At 39.7% G+C, this 16502-nt stretch overlaps 1 protein-coding gene across 1 annotated transcript in view; it reads left to right on the top strand.

The window, feature by feature from the left end:
- LOC126473538 (protein fuzzy) overlaps nucleotides 1-16502 on the top strand; it is a 173998-nt gene that overhangs the window by 93386 nt on the left and 64110 nt on the right. The window contains exon 6 of the mRNA XM_050100652.1: nucleotides 7050-7225. Within this exon, the coding sequence (XP_049956609.1) occupies nucleotides 7050-7225 (176 nt within the window). The remainder of the gene's footprint in view (nucleotides 1-7049; nucleotides 7226-16502) is intronic.

Genomic DNA, 16502 nt, shown 5'->3' with positions numbered 1-16502 from the left:
TGAACTTTCATTAGAGTATTGTGCAAAAATTTGAAGTAAATCAATCAAGAACTTTTTGAGATTTCTGCTAACATAATTTGCCTATTACTTATATTCATTCATATATTATTTGTACTGAAAAAATATATAGAGTTAGAGTTTTGTATGAAAATTTGAAGTAACTTGCTAAAGAACTTTTTGAGATTTATGCTAACAATGCTTCCTCTTCATGTATTACATATATATTTATATATTAAAGAAATATGTAGCCTATGTCCACCTGAATGTTTAGTACAGTTGTGCATAGAAGTGATAGGGTCAAGAGCTTTTTGAAAATTTTGCTAGCAATGTTTCCCCTTTGTATATTATATTTATATTTAAATACCATATACAAGGGTTGGAATTTAAGTAGTGGCAACTATTTATTCACAACTGTTACAAAAGAGTTACATGTTTACATTTGTTACTCTCCTTCAAAGTAGTCTCTAGAGGAACGGAAGGTTCCAAATGATTGGAAAAGAACACAGGTAGTCCCAGTCTTCAAGAAGGGTCATCGAGCAGATGCGCAAAACTATAGACCTATATTTCTGATGTCGATCTGTTGTAGAATTTTAGAACATGTTTTTTGCTCGAGTATCATGTCGTTTTTGGAAACCCAGAATCTACTATGTAGGAATCAACATGGATTCCGGAAACAGCGATCGTGTGAGACCCAACTCGCTTTATTTGTTCATGAGACCCAGAAAATATTAGATACAGGCTCCCAGGTAGATGCTATTTTTCTTGACTTCTGGAAGGTGTTCGATACAGTTCCGCACTGTCGCCTGATAAACAAAGTAAGAGCCTATGGAATATCAGATCAGCTGTGTGGCTGGATTGAAGAGTTTTTAGCAAACAGAACACTGCATGTTGTTATCAATTGAGAGACTTCTACAGACGTTAAAGTAACCTCTGGCGTGCCACAGGGGAGTGTTATGGGACCATTGCTTTTCACAATATATATAAATGACCGAGTAGATAGTGTCGGAAGTTCCATGCGGCTTTTCGCGGATGATGCTGTAGTATACAGAGAAGTTGCAGCATTAGAAAATTGTAGCGAAATGCAGGAAGATCTGCAGCGGATAGGCACGTGGTGCAGGGAGTGGCAACTGACCCTTAACATAGACAAATGTAATGTATTGCGAATACATAAAAAGAAGGATCCTTTATTGTATGATTATATGATAGCGGAACAAACACTGGTAGCAGTTACTTCGGTAAAATATCTGGGAGTATGCGTGCGGAATGATTTGAAGTGGAATGATCATATAAAATTAATTGTTGGTAAGCCGGGTACCAGGTTGAGATTCATTGGGAGAGTCCTTAGAAAATTGAGTCCATCAGCAAAGGAGGTGGCTTACAAAACGCTCGTTCGACCTATACTTGAGTATTGCTCATCAGTGTGGGATCCGTACCAGATCGGGTTGACGGAGGAGATAGAGAAGATCCAAAGAAGAGCAGCGCGTTTTGTCACAGGGTTATTTGGTAACCGTGATAGCGTTACGGAGATGTTTAACAAACTCAAGTGGCAGACTCTGCAAGAGAGGCGCTCTGCATCGCGGTGTAGCTTGCTCGCCAGATTTCGAGAGGGTGCGTTTCTGGATGAGGTATCGAATATATTGCTTCCCCCTACTTATACCTCCCGAGGAGATCACGAATGTAAAATTAGAGATATTAGAGCGCGCACGGAGGCTTTCAGACAGTCGTTCTTCCCGCGAACCATACGCGACTGGAACAGGAAAGGGAGGTAATGACAGTGGCACGTAAAGTGCCCTCCGCCACACACCGTTGGGTGGCTTGCGGAGTATAAATGTAGATGTAGATGTAGTCACCAGCGTTGTGTAGAAACCGTTGCCAGTGATGTGGAAGGCGTATTCCATTAGCAGAGCCTGTTCTGTTTTGAAGCAAGCCAGTCTAGAACTTTTTGACAGTTTTGGTAACAATATTGAAGTATGACTTGCTTTCAAATAGACATATAGATGTTTGTGTAAAGATGTATATACCCTATGGATGAGAAAAGGTGTAGTTGGTGTCTTTCTGAACATTTATTAGAGTATTGTTTAAAAATTTGAAGGAAATAGACCAAAAATTTTCTGACAGTTTTGCTAAAAACCTTTCCCATTTATATAGTATATATGTACTTGTATACCATATACATTAAAGAAATGTTTAGCCCATGTCCGTCCAAACGTTTGATAGAATATGTGTAAAAGTTTTAAGTAAATCAGTCAAGAATATTCCAAGATTTTTTTTTGATAACAACTTTTAACTACCACTTGTCTTTATATAGTAGTATAGATGGTGTGACAGACAGGGTGAGCAACAATCTGCAGCAGTTTGTTGATAATGCAGTGGTGGATGGGAAGGTGTTCTCTTTGAGTGACTCTAGGAGGATACAAGATGACTTAGACAAAATTTATAGTTGGCATGATCGATGGCAGATTGCTCTGATTATTATTATTATTTTTATTTTTTTAAATTTTTTTAAAGGGTGTTCCACAAAATTCCAGGAGAGCTGCCAGATGTTTGTAACTTCCTGCCACAATATTTCGGCGCAGAGTCTTATGGCCATCTTCAGGTGATACTGGTGAAAACACATTGAACTCTGATATTTAAGGCCCAGCCAGCACATGCATGGTGGATTCACTTGGCGTTGCGCATGTGCTATTGAGCGTATTCGATTCTGCTGTGCAGCGCGCCCTCCGTGGTGAAAATTTGCCGCATCGATATAAATTTGATTGTCTTCCTGCGGTTCCATCACAGAATTACGCCGGCTATGGAGGACACAAAGTTTTTCGATGATTGGATTCCATGCCGAATTCAATTGAAAACCGCCATCTCGATTAATAAGAGACTCACTGTCAGACAGTCGTATTTCCACAGATTCATTAATAATAGAACTCCAAAAGTTGGAGTGGAACCTATGGGCCACAATTTTTGTCTCACTCTAATTCATGACATGACCAGTGGAAATAAAGATTTCGGTGATGGCAGACTTAACAAGGCTGAAGAAGGCGAGTGTGCCGCTGATATTCCACAATGCGATCCTGCAGTTTGCATCATTTGCCCTACATAAGATTTGCCGCATTCACACGGAATCCTGTAAACACCTGCCTTGTGCAGTTCTAGGTCATCTTTGACAGATCCACGCATGTGCCGGCGAGGCCTTAAATAGCAGAGCTCAGTGCGCTTTCACCAGTATCGCCTGAAGATGGCCAGAAGACTCTGGCACAGAAATACTGTGGCAGGAAGTTACAAACAGCCGGCAGTTCTCCCGAAATTTTGTGGAACAATATGTACACTGTAAAAGGTTTTAAATCTCACAAAAAAGGGTATGTGAATACAGCATTGGTAGTTTACTGCTTGATACTGCCATGTTAATTAAATATCTGGACATATTGCTGCAAAGCGATGTGAAATGGAATGAATGTATAAGGATGGTAGTAGGGAAGTCAAATGGTCAACTTCAGTTTATTGGGGGAATTTTAGTTAAGTGTCGTTCATCTGTGAAGGAGACTCATATAGAACACTAATGTAATCCATTTTTGAGTTCTGCTTGAGAGTTTGGGATCCCCAACATGTCAGGCTAATGAAGACATTGAAACTATTCAGAGGTGGGCTGCTAGATCTGTTACCCACAGGTATGATCAACATGTGAATATTACACTGATGCTTAATGAACTCGAGTGGAAATTCCTGGAGGGAGGGCAGTGTTCTTTTCGTGGAAAAAATGTAGAAAACTGGCATTAAAAGCTAACTGCAGAATAATTCTTCTGCCACCACTGTACATTTCATGTAAGGACCATAGAGAGAAGACGAAGAAAAATTAGGGCTTATATGGAGGGTTGTAGGTAGTCATTTTTGCCTTGCTCTATTTACGATTGGAGCGGGAAAGGAAACTACTAGTTGTGGTGCAAGATAACCTCTGCCTCATACCATACAGTGGCTTGCAGAGTACCTGCGTAGATGTAGTTGTAGATGTAGGAAATGTAATGGTTCAGGATACTAAGAAGTTTAAGTTCTTCTCAGAGAGTAACAAAAAAGAGAAAAATGAAAGAAAAAAGGAGGTTAGGTTTTAGAAGCTATCCTGTAGGTTATTGTGGTATTTTTATATCTTTGGAACAGTTGTTATCAGTTTCATCATTCTGTTATTTTGGAAATAGGGTTGTTTTTCTTGTTAATTGTTTCACAAGACTGCAAATAAGTATTTAAAAAAAAAAATAGTTATACAGGGCTATTACAAATGATTGAAGCGATTTCATAAATTCACTGTAGCTCCATTCATTGACATATGGTCACGACACACTACAGATAGGTAGAAAAACTCATAAAGTTTTGTTCGGCTGAAGCCGCACTTTAGGTTTCTGCCGCCAGAGCGCTCGAGAGCGCAGTGAGACAAAATGGCGACAGGAGCCGAGAAAGCGTATGTTGTGCTTGAAATGCACTCACATCAGTCTGTCATAACAGTGCAACGACACTTCAGGACAAAGTTCAACAAAGATCCACCAACTGCTAACTCCATTCGGCGATGGTATGCGCAGTTGAAAGCTTCTGGATGCCTCTGTAAGGGGAATCAACGGGTCGGCCTGCAGTGAGTGAAGAAACGGTTGAACGCGTGCGGGCAAGTTTCACGCGTAGCCCGCAGAATACGACGAATAAAGCAAGCAGGGAGCTAAACGTACCATGGAAAAGGCTAAAGCAGAAGCCTTACCGTTTACAATTGCTACAAGCCCTGACACCCGATGACAAAGTCAAACGCTTTGAATTTTCGGCACGGTTGCAACAGCTCATGGAAGAGGATGCGTTCAGTGCGAAACTTGTTTTCAGTGATGAAGCAACATTTTTTTCTTAATGGTGAAGTGAACAGACACAATGTGCGAATCTGGGCGGTAGAGAATCCTCACGCATTCGTGCAGCAAATTCGCAATTCACCAAAAATTAACGTGTTTTGTGCAATCTCACGGTTTAAAGTTTACGGCCCCTTTTTCTTCTGCGAAAAAAACCTTACAGGACACGTGTATCTGGACATGCTGGAAAATTGGCTCATGCCACAACTGGAGACCAACAGTGCCGACTTCATCTTGGAACAGGATGGTGCTCCACCGCACTTCCATCATGATGTTCGGCATTTCTTAAACAGGAGATTGGAAAACCGATGGATCGGTTGTGGTGGAGATAATGATCAGCAATTCATGTCATGGCCTCCACGCTCTCCCGACATAACCCCATGCGATTTCTTTCTGTGGGGTTATGTGAAAGATTCAGTGTTTAAACCTCCTCTACCAAGAAACGTGCCAGAACTGCGAGCTCGCATCAACAATGCTTTCGAACTCATTGATGGGGACATGCTGCGCCGAGTGTGGAAGGAACTTGATTATCGGCTTGATGTCTGCCGAATCACTAAAGGGGCACATATCGAACATTTGTGAATGCCTAAAAAAACTTTTTGAGTTTTTGTATGTGTGTGCAAAGCATTGTGAAAATATCTCAAATAATTAATTTATTGTAGAGCTGTGAAATCGCTTCAATCATTTGTAATAACCCTGTATTGTAATCAGTATATTATGTTACTGTGGTGGTCATAATGTGATTATTTATTTATTTATTTTTTTTTTTTTGCTTGGTTTGGTTTTGCTGGTCAAGGAAAAGATTGGAATCAGCAGTTTTGTTAACTGATGTAACACCGTATCTAATGAAACTATTGGATTTCTCACAACTGCTTGCATCATAGAGAACCCCACACTTTACAGGTGCAAGTCCTGCAATATATTTTCTGTCAGCCTCAGAGTAACAACATAGACTACTGAAAACTTAAACACATGCATCTATAATGAAAAAAAAAAAAAAAAAGAAAAATAAAGAAAACTGACACTAACTGTTAAGATTGAAACCCAATAGTCTGTTAAGCTATGCCTTTAATGGATGTTGATGTCAAGATTTTTGGATTACTAACTTACAGTGGCTAGAATTACTTGGTTAGCACGTTACAGTAAAAAATTCTTGCAGAATGCTTTGTCAGTTTGACAAAAATCAGGATTTAGTTTCAAATGTTTGGTTAAGCATAGTCTCTAAATGTTAGATATGTGTTATTTCATTCCTGTCTCATACTTATTTTACATAACATTTGACTTCCCCTCAACCTGCTTGTACAGTTCCATTGGCTGTTTGTGCTATTCTGTGTACTGACACTTAAGTGTAAATATTTATTTATGTTTTAATGAGATGTCAGCTAAAAATAACTCTGAAAGTTCATTGTCATCCAGTTATTTATGAGGTTCATGATTAAGTAAAATAGTAAAGCAGTAAACAAAAGAAAGATAACACATTTAATTTTTTGATGATTATCTTTTCATAATTATTTTTCTGAATTTTGTTTCCTGTGGCTTCTGTGTGTGAACATGTTGATGTATATGCATTCCTTACTTTCATTAAATGTTGAGAGCCGGGCTAATGCTGTTATACTTATGGTTCATGGATCAATATTGACAAAACTCCGGATAAGGTGTGATGGGAAATCAAAATAGTATGATGACATTTGGTTGTAAGTGGACAAGGAGAGAGTACCAGGTAGAGGACATGTTTGGTAGCAATGTACATTTTGGATCATCTAGTGGTGTGCTATAAAACTAGCACATGAGTTTCAGTGTGTACCAGAACTGCAGACACATACCTGGAAAAAAATAATTTTGTAACTTTATTTTTAAAGGTAATAATTCAATCTTGGTGACTAACCTTCATGTATTCAATATTTCTAACATATTTCTAACATCTTAATTTTGGCACAAAAGAAAAAAACTGCATTTTCTCACCTGTAATTGGTTATCTTAAACTATCCTCCCACTGGTTGCATGCCACTTGCTGCCACCCTACAAGGAGAAGTAAAATGAGTCACAGCTTACATTTTCCTTACTCTTAACTTAAGCCCAACTTTTTTCAGTCCATAAATTTTTTGTTTAATGCTGCTGTTAATGTTACATAAGAATAGTTACTTGCTCCATAAACCCAGTACAGCACATAATGGATGTCTGCAGGTTGCCTATCGTGTTGTGTCCTGTCTCTTGACGTCTGATGTGGAGGTGTGTGTGCTGTGTGGACCAACTCCAGGCCTCAGTGAGGTTGAGCGCGCAGCTGCACAGTGCTGGAGGAGTGCCATTGACTTGTTGCGCAATGCTCAACAGTCCTTTTCTTTTGATTCTGGAGTTGCTGGGTTAGTGCTTGAAAATGGCGGTCCTGTTTATTGGAGTAATATTTAAATAGCTTCTATTGTAAAAATCTGTACAAGTTTGTGAAACAGAAATTTAATCATAATTTGTGTTTCTTTTCTTTGTTTTCTCTATAGCTCAGAAAATGTTTGCACTAACATAATCTTTAGAATTTGTTGCATAAACAGAACTTCTGCTGTAGCTTTAACTGTAGATTTAACTAATTTGTAAATGTACACTGATGTTTGTGAAAATTGCAACACCAAGGATGATAAATGTGATTGAAATGAATTTTATACCATAGATTGTATGCTAGACAATACACAAATGTTCAGCATTGCAGGATTGTGCATGATCTCTAAACTATGAGAATTCACCAGGGTGTGAGGCTCCCACATGTTGCAGCCAAGCTCTAAATATTGTGGCACTCCAATCTAACTGGGCCTTGATATGTTTTTGAGTACCGTTGTTGCAATGCAAGCTTTCAAAACATCAGTGGTTGCTGGAGGACCATGAGGAATAAGTTGCTTACCAACTATATCTCAGATCTGTATTAGGTAAATTGTCAGACAAGTATATACCGCAAGGAAGCAATGGCAACATTCATTGTTTTAACAAGGCTTGCCACAGACCATGTCTCATGGGTTAATATACTTCATTACGTAAATACGGTTGCTCAAGGGAGGTTCAGTGTCCTGGGTTCTAGAACCTTTGCAACATAATGATTACTGGTCGCAGTGCTCTCAAAGTGTATGAGTCAGGATCACATGGCATCGCAAACTACAGCATTGGGACTTGCCTATTATGCAGCTCAACAGTGTAGACTGCAAGATTGTGATTACTATGTAGTCTGAAAACCATGTGATTACTATGTAGTATGAAAACCATACGTTTTGACATTCAAAATGCCAGTGGGTACTGTGTAATGTGTCATTGCAATTAGAAGTGCCTTTATCCTCTATGCAGTGGAAGCTAGCACAATGAAATAGTGGCACCAGCCAAGCTTGCAACAAATGATGTCATGCCTGTGACCCCAGGCAGGTCCACTCTCATTGCAGGGTTCCAGCATCAAGTCAACTATGTGGACAAAACAGTAAGTTGTCTTACTATGGTGCAGACATTTTAGATGGCTTGTCACATAGATTGAATGAGTGACTGATTGATTGACTGATTTCTTTATTAATACATTACACCATAACAACAGCACCTCCGAATTTTACTGTTGGCACTACACACGCTGGCAGATGACGTTCACCAGGCATTCGCCATACCCACACCCTGCCATCAGATCGCCACATTGTGTACCTTGATTCTTCACTCCACACAATGACATTTTTCCACTGTTCAATCGTCCAATGTTTGCGCTCCTTACACCAAGTGAGGTGTTGTTTGGCATTTATCAGCATGATATGTGGCTTATGAGCAGCCGCTTGACCATGAAATCCAAGTTTTCTCACCTCCTGCCTAACTTTCGTAGTACTTGCAGTGGATCCTTATGCAGTTTGGAATTCCTGTGGGATGGTCTGGATACATATGTGCCTATTACACATTACAACCCTCTTCAAATGTTGGCGGTCTCTGTCGGTCAACAGATGAGGTCGGCCTGCACGCTTTTGTGCAGCACGTGTCCCTTCACATCACTATCACATTGGAAACAGTGGGCCTAGGGATGTTTAGGAGTGTGGAAATCTCACATAGAGATGTATGACACAAGTGACACTCAATCACCTATTCACTTTCGAAGTCCGTCAGTTCCGTGGAGCGCCCCATTCTGCTCTGTCATGATGTCTAATGACTACTGAGGTCGCTGATATGGAATACCTGGCAGTAGGTGGCAGAATAATGCACCTAACATGAAAAACATATGTTTTTTTGGGGTGTCCGGATACTTTTGATCACATAGTGTAGTTTCTGCTGTTGCCCGGTAATCATCTGAGGCACTGGTTTTGAAGTAAATTGAGGTCAAACTTTGCTGCTGGCTGGAAGTCGCTGCCCTCTTTGTCAATTGGTGGTCACAATACACTGCCTTTTGGCCTGTTTTTGATGTGTGACTGCACAATCTCTTGTGCCCAATTCACAATTAGTGAACGCAATAACATGTGTATGACCACATACCAAATTGACAAAAATGATTGGTTCTGTCTGTCTGTATCAATCTAAGTTACAAGGCTCACTGCTAACTGCTAATTACATTATGAATTTTCAGTGTAATCCTTTGTGAGACTTACGGATTTTTGATTTGTATTTCAACAGCAATAAAACTGTGAGCGTGGCATAAAGGGTATTTTGTAGGCACTTCTGACATGTTTCGCTATAGTAGACATAATTGTCTTGAGAGATTTGGCAACTGTGTAGATAATTAATATAATTCTTATTTATTGTTCTGTCACAGTTGCATATTTTTAATTAGATTACAGTTTCTATTACTCTGGATCATCTTTAGATCTAAAACAAAGTAAAACGAAGTAGTTGTGTCAGCAGCCAATCTTGTCTACTGGCATCCTGACGTGGTTCGGAGAAGACAAGACAGGTTACTTGAAATATGCTCACTATTTTTGTATACTTGAATTTAGCATATTTTGTGACAGTACTCATTTTTCCGTGGATGTTTATAAGATGATATTTGACTTTTTTGTGTTGGCTTCAGTCGTCTAGTGAAAGTATGATTCCATAATGCTGTTTCGTCAGCTGCAGAAATGTCCTGGTTCAATGCGTTTTTCTCATTTTTGGTGCTTCAAATACGATTTATCCGAATGTGCTTCCTTCTTGATGTTTATATAAAAAAAGTAGTAGAATAACTCATTTTTGCTGGTCGCTTGCAAATTATTATAACGGGGACCTGTACATTGTTCCACCGTCACACACAGAGTGTTCATTGCTAACTGACTACGGTCAAAAATGACTCCAGCGTCAAAGTCATTTCACACAACACACGAGCTTCCACTTGTAACCAGTCTCTTTGATATTATTTGTCACATCTACTAATATTAATCAATATGCTGTCACTCTCGAACATATAAACAAATTAGCATAAAATAAGGCAAATTACAATTCACAAAAAATATTCTGACAAAAATATAAGAAAACATTTACAACCTCCCTCATTAGATTTGGTATCGACAAATCCAGTAGAAAATAACACATCTCCAAGATCCATTACATACTGATTCAACTACTTTAGAATGTATCTCTGAAAACACAACTTTAGGGAAAGAGCTGAGCAAAACACAAACAAACATGCTGGGCCTTTTATCAGGCAATAGAGCTTTTATTGTGCCTATGCAGTTCTTGCGTTGTTTAGCAACGATACATATTGGTCTCAGCTTTGCATCATAAATTAGTAAAACTTTCAGTATCTCGCAGTGGATAAACTTTCTGTATTGGGTAGGGGGTACCAGGTGGAGAAGTATGAAACCAGAATTTGGTTGCAATAATTACACATCTGTTGTTTGAAACTGATAAACAATATTTTATTCAAAATAATCTCCATTGCTATTTATACATTTCTCCCACCTCTGCGGCAGGCTATGAACACCATGCCAAAAAAAAACAATTCTTCTATTGGAGCAGACCAGTCAGCGAGTCATTTTCACACATTTTCATATGAACTGAAGCATTGTTCAGTGAGAGTGTGTCCCAGTGGTGCAGATAGATGATAATTGGGTGGAGCCAAGTGTGCAGAATAAGCCGCATGTCCTAGTATTTCCCAACTGAATGCATCAATCGTGTCCCTGACCTGTTTTGCTACGTGTGATCGGGCGTTATCATAGATCAATATGACTTTGTGTTGTCTTTTTCCATATTCTGGTCATTTTTCACATACTGCTCTATTTAAATCGATCATTTGCTGTTGGTAATGATCAGTGTTAATGGTTTCACCAGGTTTTAGCAGCCTCATAATAGATGACACCCTTATGATCCCATCGAACGCAGAGCATTGTGTTCTTTCCAAAGCAATTTGGTCTTTCAGTGAATGTTGATGGTTTGCCTGGATTCACCCATGATTTACAATGCTTAGGATTCTCAAAATATATCTGTGTTTCATCACCTGTTACTATTTGATGGAGAGATGACTTATTTTTGTATCTGGCGAGCAGCATTTCACAAGTGGTTTTTCGATTTGCTTGCTGTCTTTCATTCAGTTCATCCGGAACCCATTTTCCCACTTTCTGCATCCTTCCCACAGCTTTCAACTTAAGAGAAATGGCTCTCTGTGTCACATTCAATTGTTCCGCGAGTTCCCGTTGAGTTTGAGTATCATCTTCATCCAATAAGGCCTGCAATTTGTTGTCTTTGACCTTTTTTTGTTGGTTTCCCGCACTTGTCGTATCTCATGTCAGAATCACCACTTTTGAATTTTTTTAACCACTCGAAACACTGTGTTTTCCCAAGAGCATGTTTACTGAAAGCTTCAACAGGCATTTTTTGCGATTCTGCAGCAGTTTTCTTCAAATGATAACAGAACACCAATGCTGTCCACAAATCATAGTTCGTAGACACAAAACTCGACATGTTGATGGGTTTGAAACAGATACCAATATTTGGAACTTGGGTCACTGTGTGTTGACATTTGTTACAGGAAGCTGAGGGTGCTGCATGCGTTGTGTCATGGGCCCTACACTGATGGGTAGCACCATCTATAAAGAAATTTTGGTTTCGTACTTCTACATCTGGTAAACTCCTCTGAATTTTCTAAACACTGTTTTTGCAGCCCATGTGGAAATGTCTGCGGAGCTGTGAATGAGTATGCTCATGGAGTCTGTGCTTGGAACAAGAAAATCTGAAAATATTTGTGACATGAAAGCAGTATTGTGAACATTCCACAAGAAATTTAGAATGAGCAAGAGAAGAGTGTGCATGGTCTCAGCAGTATGAGGTTGCAGTCTATACTTCCCATAATCTGTGTGTTTTTTTTCTGCATATTTCACAGCTTCTGTGGGTCTCGTGTATGCAGAGTACGTCACGCTTGGTTTGCCTGCACAGCTCTTGTAACAGTTCTTCTTTTGGTGATGATATACATTCTATATTCACCTATATGATGTTTCAGGTGTGAAAGGATCAGCCTTATACATGACCCTAAGCATCCTGCATCATTCAACAGTGGCAGATGGAAATGCGGATACAACCCCAATCTGATATTTTGCAATGAGAACACCTCACAACAGTGCATAAAAACTGTCTGCAACCTTTCTCAAAATACGCAGCACAGACCTTTTGTGTGCAAAATTTACGCAGCTGTTAGATCACAGAGAGTTCCATTTAGAAGGAGATTTAACTTCAGAAAGTCAACTGGCCAAAATTTACAGAAATGCTGGACGCTGCAGTTCCCAATATTGAACCTTCACCTGATTCATATGACACTTTTGCTGTAAAGAGATGCTCCACAATTTCCACTTCTCAGGGTTGCCAAACATCTGTAATGAGATGCTCCAGAATTGCCATTCCTCGGGGTTGCCAAACATAATACATACCTGGTCTAACTTCAGAACTCAGTGCTCAGTTTGCAGAGTATAAGATACTACCCAAAGAAGATCAATTTGGCGAGACAATGCTGGTGGCTGGGAATAAACTTATTGCATCTCTGAAAGAATCCAATAGGAATTCTTAGGTTAAATCTAGGAAAGAACTTGATCTAATCAGAAACAGTCATAAAGCATGGAGTTTACTGAGACGCCTCAATGATGACCCAACCAGCTCCACAGCACACTGCAACATATCTACAGATCAGAGAGCACACTAACTGCTCGTGAATGGGAAAGGAAGCCATAGAATCAAAGTGCCAAAAGTACAAGAGGCCCAAGAGCAAACGAGAGATCTGACTCTCTCATTCAAGATATCTGAATTAAACAAGGCTATTAAGGAGAGCAAAACTGGTAAAGCATCCTGTTTCGATAACATCTGTATGAAGCAAATCAAGAATTTTGGCCCAGCAACAAGAAAATGGATCATGGAGCTTTTCAACAACTGCATGAACCAGTGCCAAATACCAAAGATCTGGCGAAAGATGATTCTGAATAGAATCCTGCCAGTAATAGACCCTCTTCTCATACCCTAACAAGCAAGATTTTGACCAAACAGAAGCTACACCGGGCAACTTTTTAATCTCACTCAGTTTATAGAGGGTGGCTTTGAAATCCGACAAGTAACGGGCGTGGTTTTTGTGGATCTCACAGCAGTGTATGATACTGTCCGTCATCAGTTACTCCATGCAAAATTATATAATATGATCAAGAATGCCCACTTCATTAGACTAATCAGCATCCTCCTCCAGAATTGCAGGTTTTTTTGTTGAATTTCAAGGACTACGCAGTCGTTGGAGAGTGCAGAAAAATGGTCTACCTCAGGGAAGTGTCTTGGCTCCATTTCTCTAAAAGACCAGCTATTGACCCTGGGCACAAGGAGATTCTTATATGCCCTAGTTACGCAGAGCTAATGCTTTTTAAACAGTGGAAAGAAACCTGACAACTGCACTTAGAACACTGTCAAGCTACTACAATTGGAACCAACTCAGTCCAAACCCTTCAAAGACACAAATGTGTGCCTTTCATTTAGGGAACAGAGAAGCTAATTGTGAGCTACATATTGAATGGTCAGGCATCCATCTCCAGCATCATCACATCCCTAAATACTTGGGAGTCATTCTCGATAGAACTCTGACATTCAAAACTCACTGCAAGAACACCAAAATGAAAATCTTCACTCGAAACAACCTAATTCGCAAACTAGTGACGACACATTGGGGCTCACATCCACAAACTGTTCGCTCTTCTGCAATGGCACTGTGCTTTTCTACTGCTGAATATGCCTCCCCAGTCTGGTATAGGTCATCTCATGCCGGACGAGTAGAGATTGCTCTCAACGAAACCTGCAGGTTGATCACAGGTTGCTTAAGACCTACCCCAACTGTTAAGCTGTACTACCTGGCTGGAATAGTGCCACCATGGGTACGCAGAGTAGTGGGTTCCAACAAGGAGAGGCTGAAAGTGGAACAGAACAGTGCCCATCCACTGCACGGACGAAATTCAACTGCATGGACATAATTCAACTGCACGGACATAATTCAACTGCACAGACATAATTCAACTGCACCGACATAATCTACCACAGCAACAGCTGAGATCGCGAAAGAGTTTCGTGAGGACATCCAAGAAGCTCACCATTTCACCAGAGAAGGCAAGGCTGGAGTTATGGAAGAAGTCGATGCCTCACCTGCACAGATGGATGCCAGAAGCTGAAGAACTACCACCTGGACACAATGAGAGCTGGCTGGTGTGGAAATCTTTAAATAGATTACGATCAGGAGTTGGATGATCCAGAGACAACCTGAAGAGATGTAGCTTGATAACAGAAGATATGTCTTGTGATTGTGGACAAGGGCAAACCACAAGCCACATGCTTCAGAGCCCTTTGTGCCCTAATTATGTGTACAGCTACTGCAAATTTGTATGTTTCTGACTTGAGAATAATAACAACAATAATAATAATCTGTTTCTGAGTTTTAGAGAAATATTTTCCTGTCATCAAATCTCTTTGCAAGATAGCAACCTTTGATCTCCCCATTTACCTAATTCAAGCTCATTTGCTTAACACTGTAAGTAAAGATGTATGTACATTGTCCTGGAACTATTGAATAAATCAAAGAAGTAAGATGAATCCCAGTCAAAGTGCAGGACATTATCATGGAAAACTTTATTAATTGATCTCAGTATGTGTTGTCAATTATGTAATGGTGATTGAAAAACTGATCATGAAGTTATGCCCAATAAGTCGATCAGTGACAAAATGCTACAATTGGAAGGTGGTCTACACCCAGAAAGTAGAGAAATATGTCATAAAATGTAAAGAAAGTCCAGCAGCATAAGAAATAAACAGCAGTACACAATAAAATAAAACATGTCTAAATAATAATAATATTAAATAGGAAACGGATTTCTAATATTCTGCAAAAATTGAAGCCATGAGTTTCAGAGCAGCACAAGTCTACCAACCTTCCTTTTAAGAAATCAGTTATTTTCATATATCATTATTTATTGTGGATAGAAAAAAGTCGTCTCACCTAGTGGCAACAGGAGCAACACGTATAAAAGATGTGGGAATGTGCAAGCTTTTGGAGTCACTTGCTCTTTCTTGTAGCAGAAGGGTTGAAGGGAAAGGAAGAGGGTGAAGAAAAAGGCCCTGTGAGGTTTAAGAAATGGGGAGAGCTACAGAAGAGTTGCTCGGACCAGCAGGTCAGGAGAAACTTACTGGACGGGATAAGAAGGAAAGATGGACTATTTGTGCCTGCACCTAATGGGACCTGAAAACCTAAGAACTTGAAAGGTGAAAGATGGGGTAATAAACAAGATAGTGATTACTGAAAAAACATCCTGCAAGAGTCAGTAAGGATGGAAAGCAAAGTGTATTGTACATGGTAGGTAGGTTTGGGGGGGGGGGGGGGAGAAAGGTAAAAGTAAACCAATTGGAAAATAAAAGATATAGAAACATAAAAGAGAGTGAAAAAAATAGTTGTTGTTGTTGTGGTCTTTAGACCTGAGACTGGTTTGATGCAGCTCTCCATGCTACTCTATCCCGTGCAAGCTTCTTCATCTCCCAGTACCTACTGCAACCTACATCTTTCTGAATCTCCTTAGTGTATTCATCTCTTGGTCTCCCTCTGAAATTTTTACCCTTCACACTGCCCTCCAATACTAAATTGGTGATGCCTTGATGCCTCAGAACATGTCCTACCAACCGATCCCTTCTTCTTGTCAAGTTGCGCGACAAACTGCTCTTCTCCCCAATTCTATTCAATACCTCCTCATTAGTTATGTGATCTACCCATCTAATCTTCAGCATTCTTCTGTAGCACCACATTTCGAAAGCTTCTATTCTCTTCTTGTCTAAACTATTTATCGTCCACATTTCACTTCCATACATGGCTACACTCCATACAAATACTTTCAGAAACGACTTCCTAACACTTAAATCTATACTCGATGTTAACAAATTCGTCTTCTTCAGAAATGCTTTCCTTGCCATTGCCAGTCTACATTTTATATCTTCTCTACTTCGACCATCAGTTATTTTGCTCCCCAAATAGCAAAACTCCTTAACTACTTTAAGTGTCTCATTTCCTAATCTAAATCCCTCAGCGTCACCCAACTTAATTCGACTACATTCCATTATCCTCGTTTTGCTTTTGTTGATGTTCATCTTATATCCTCCTTTCAAGACACTGTCCATTCCATTCAACTGCTCTTCTGTCTCTGACAGAATTACAATGTCATCGGCGAGCCTCAAAGT

The sequence above is a fragment of the Schistocerca serialis genome, chromosome 4, assembly GCF_023864345.2.
Source record: "Schistocerca serialis cubense isolate TAMUIC-IGC-003099 chromosome 4, iqSchSeri2.2, whole genome shotgun sequence".
In the NCBI taxonomy this organism is placed as follows: Eukaryota; Metazoa; Arthropoda; class Insecta; order Orthoptera; family Acrididae; genus Schistocerca; species Schistocerca serialis.
Note: the sequence above shows the minus strand (reverse complement) of the source record. Positions and strands in the feature narration are given on the sequence as shown.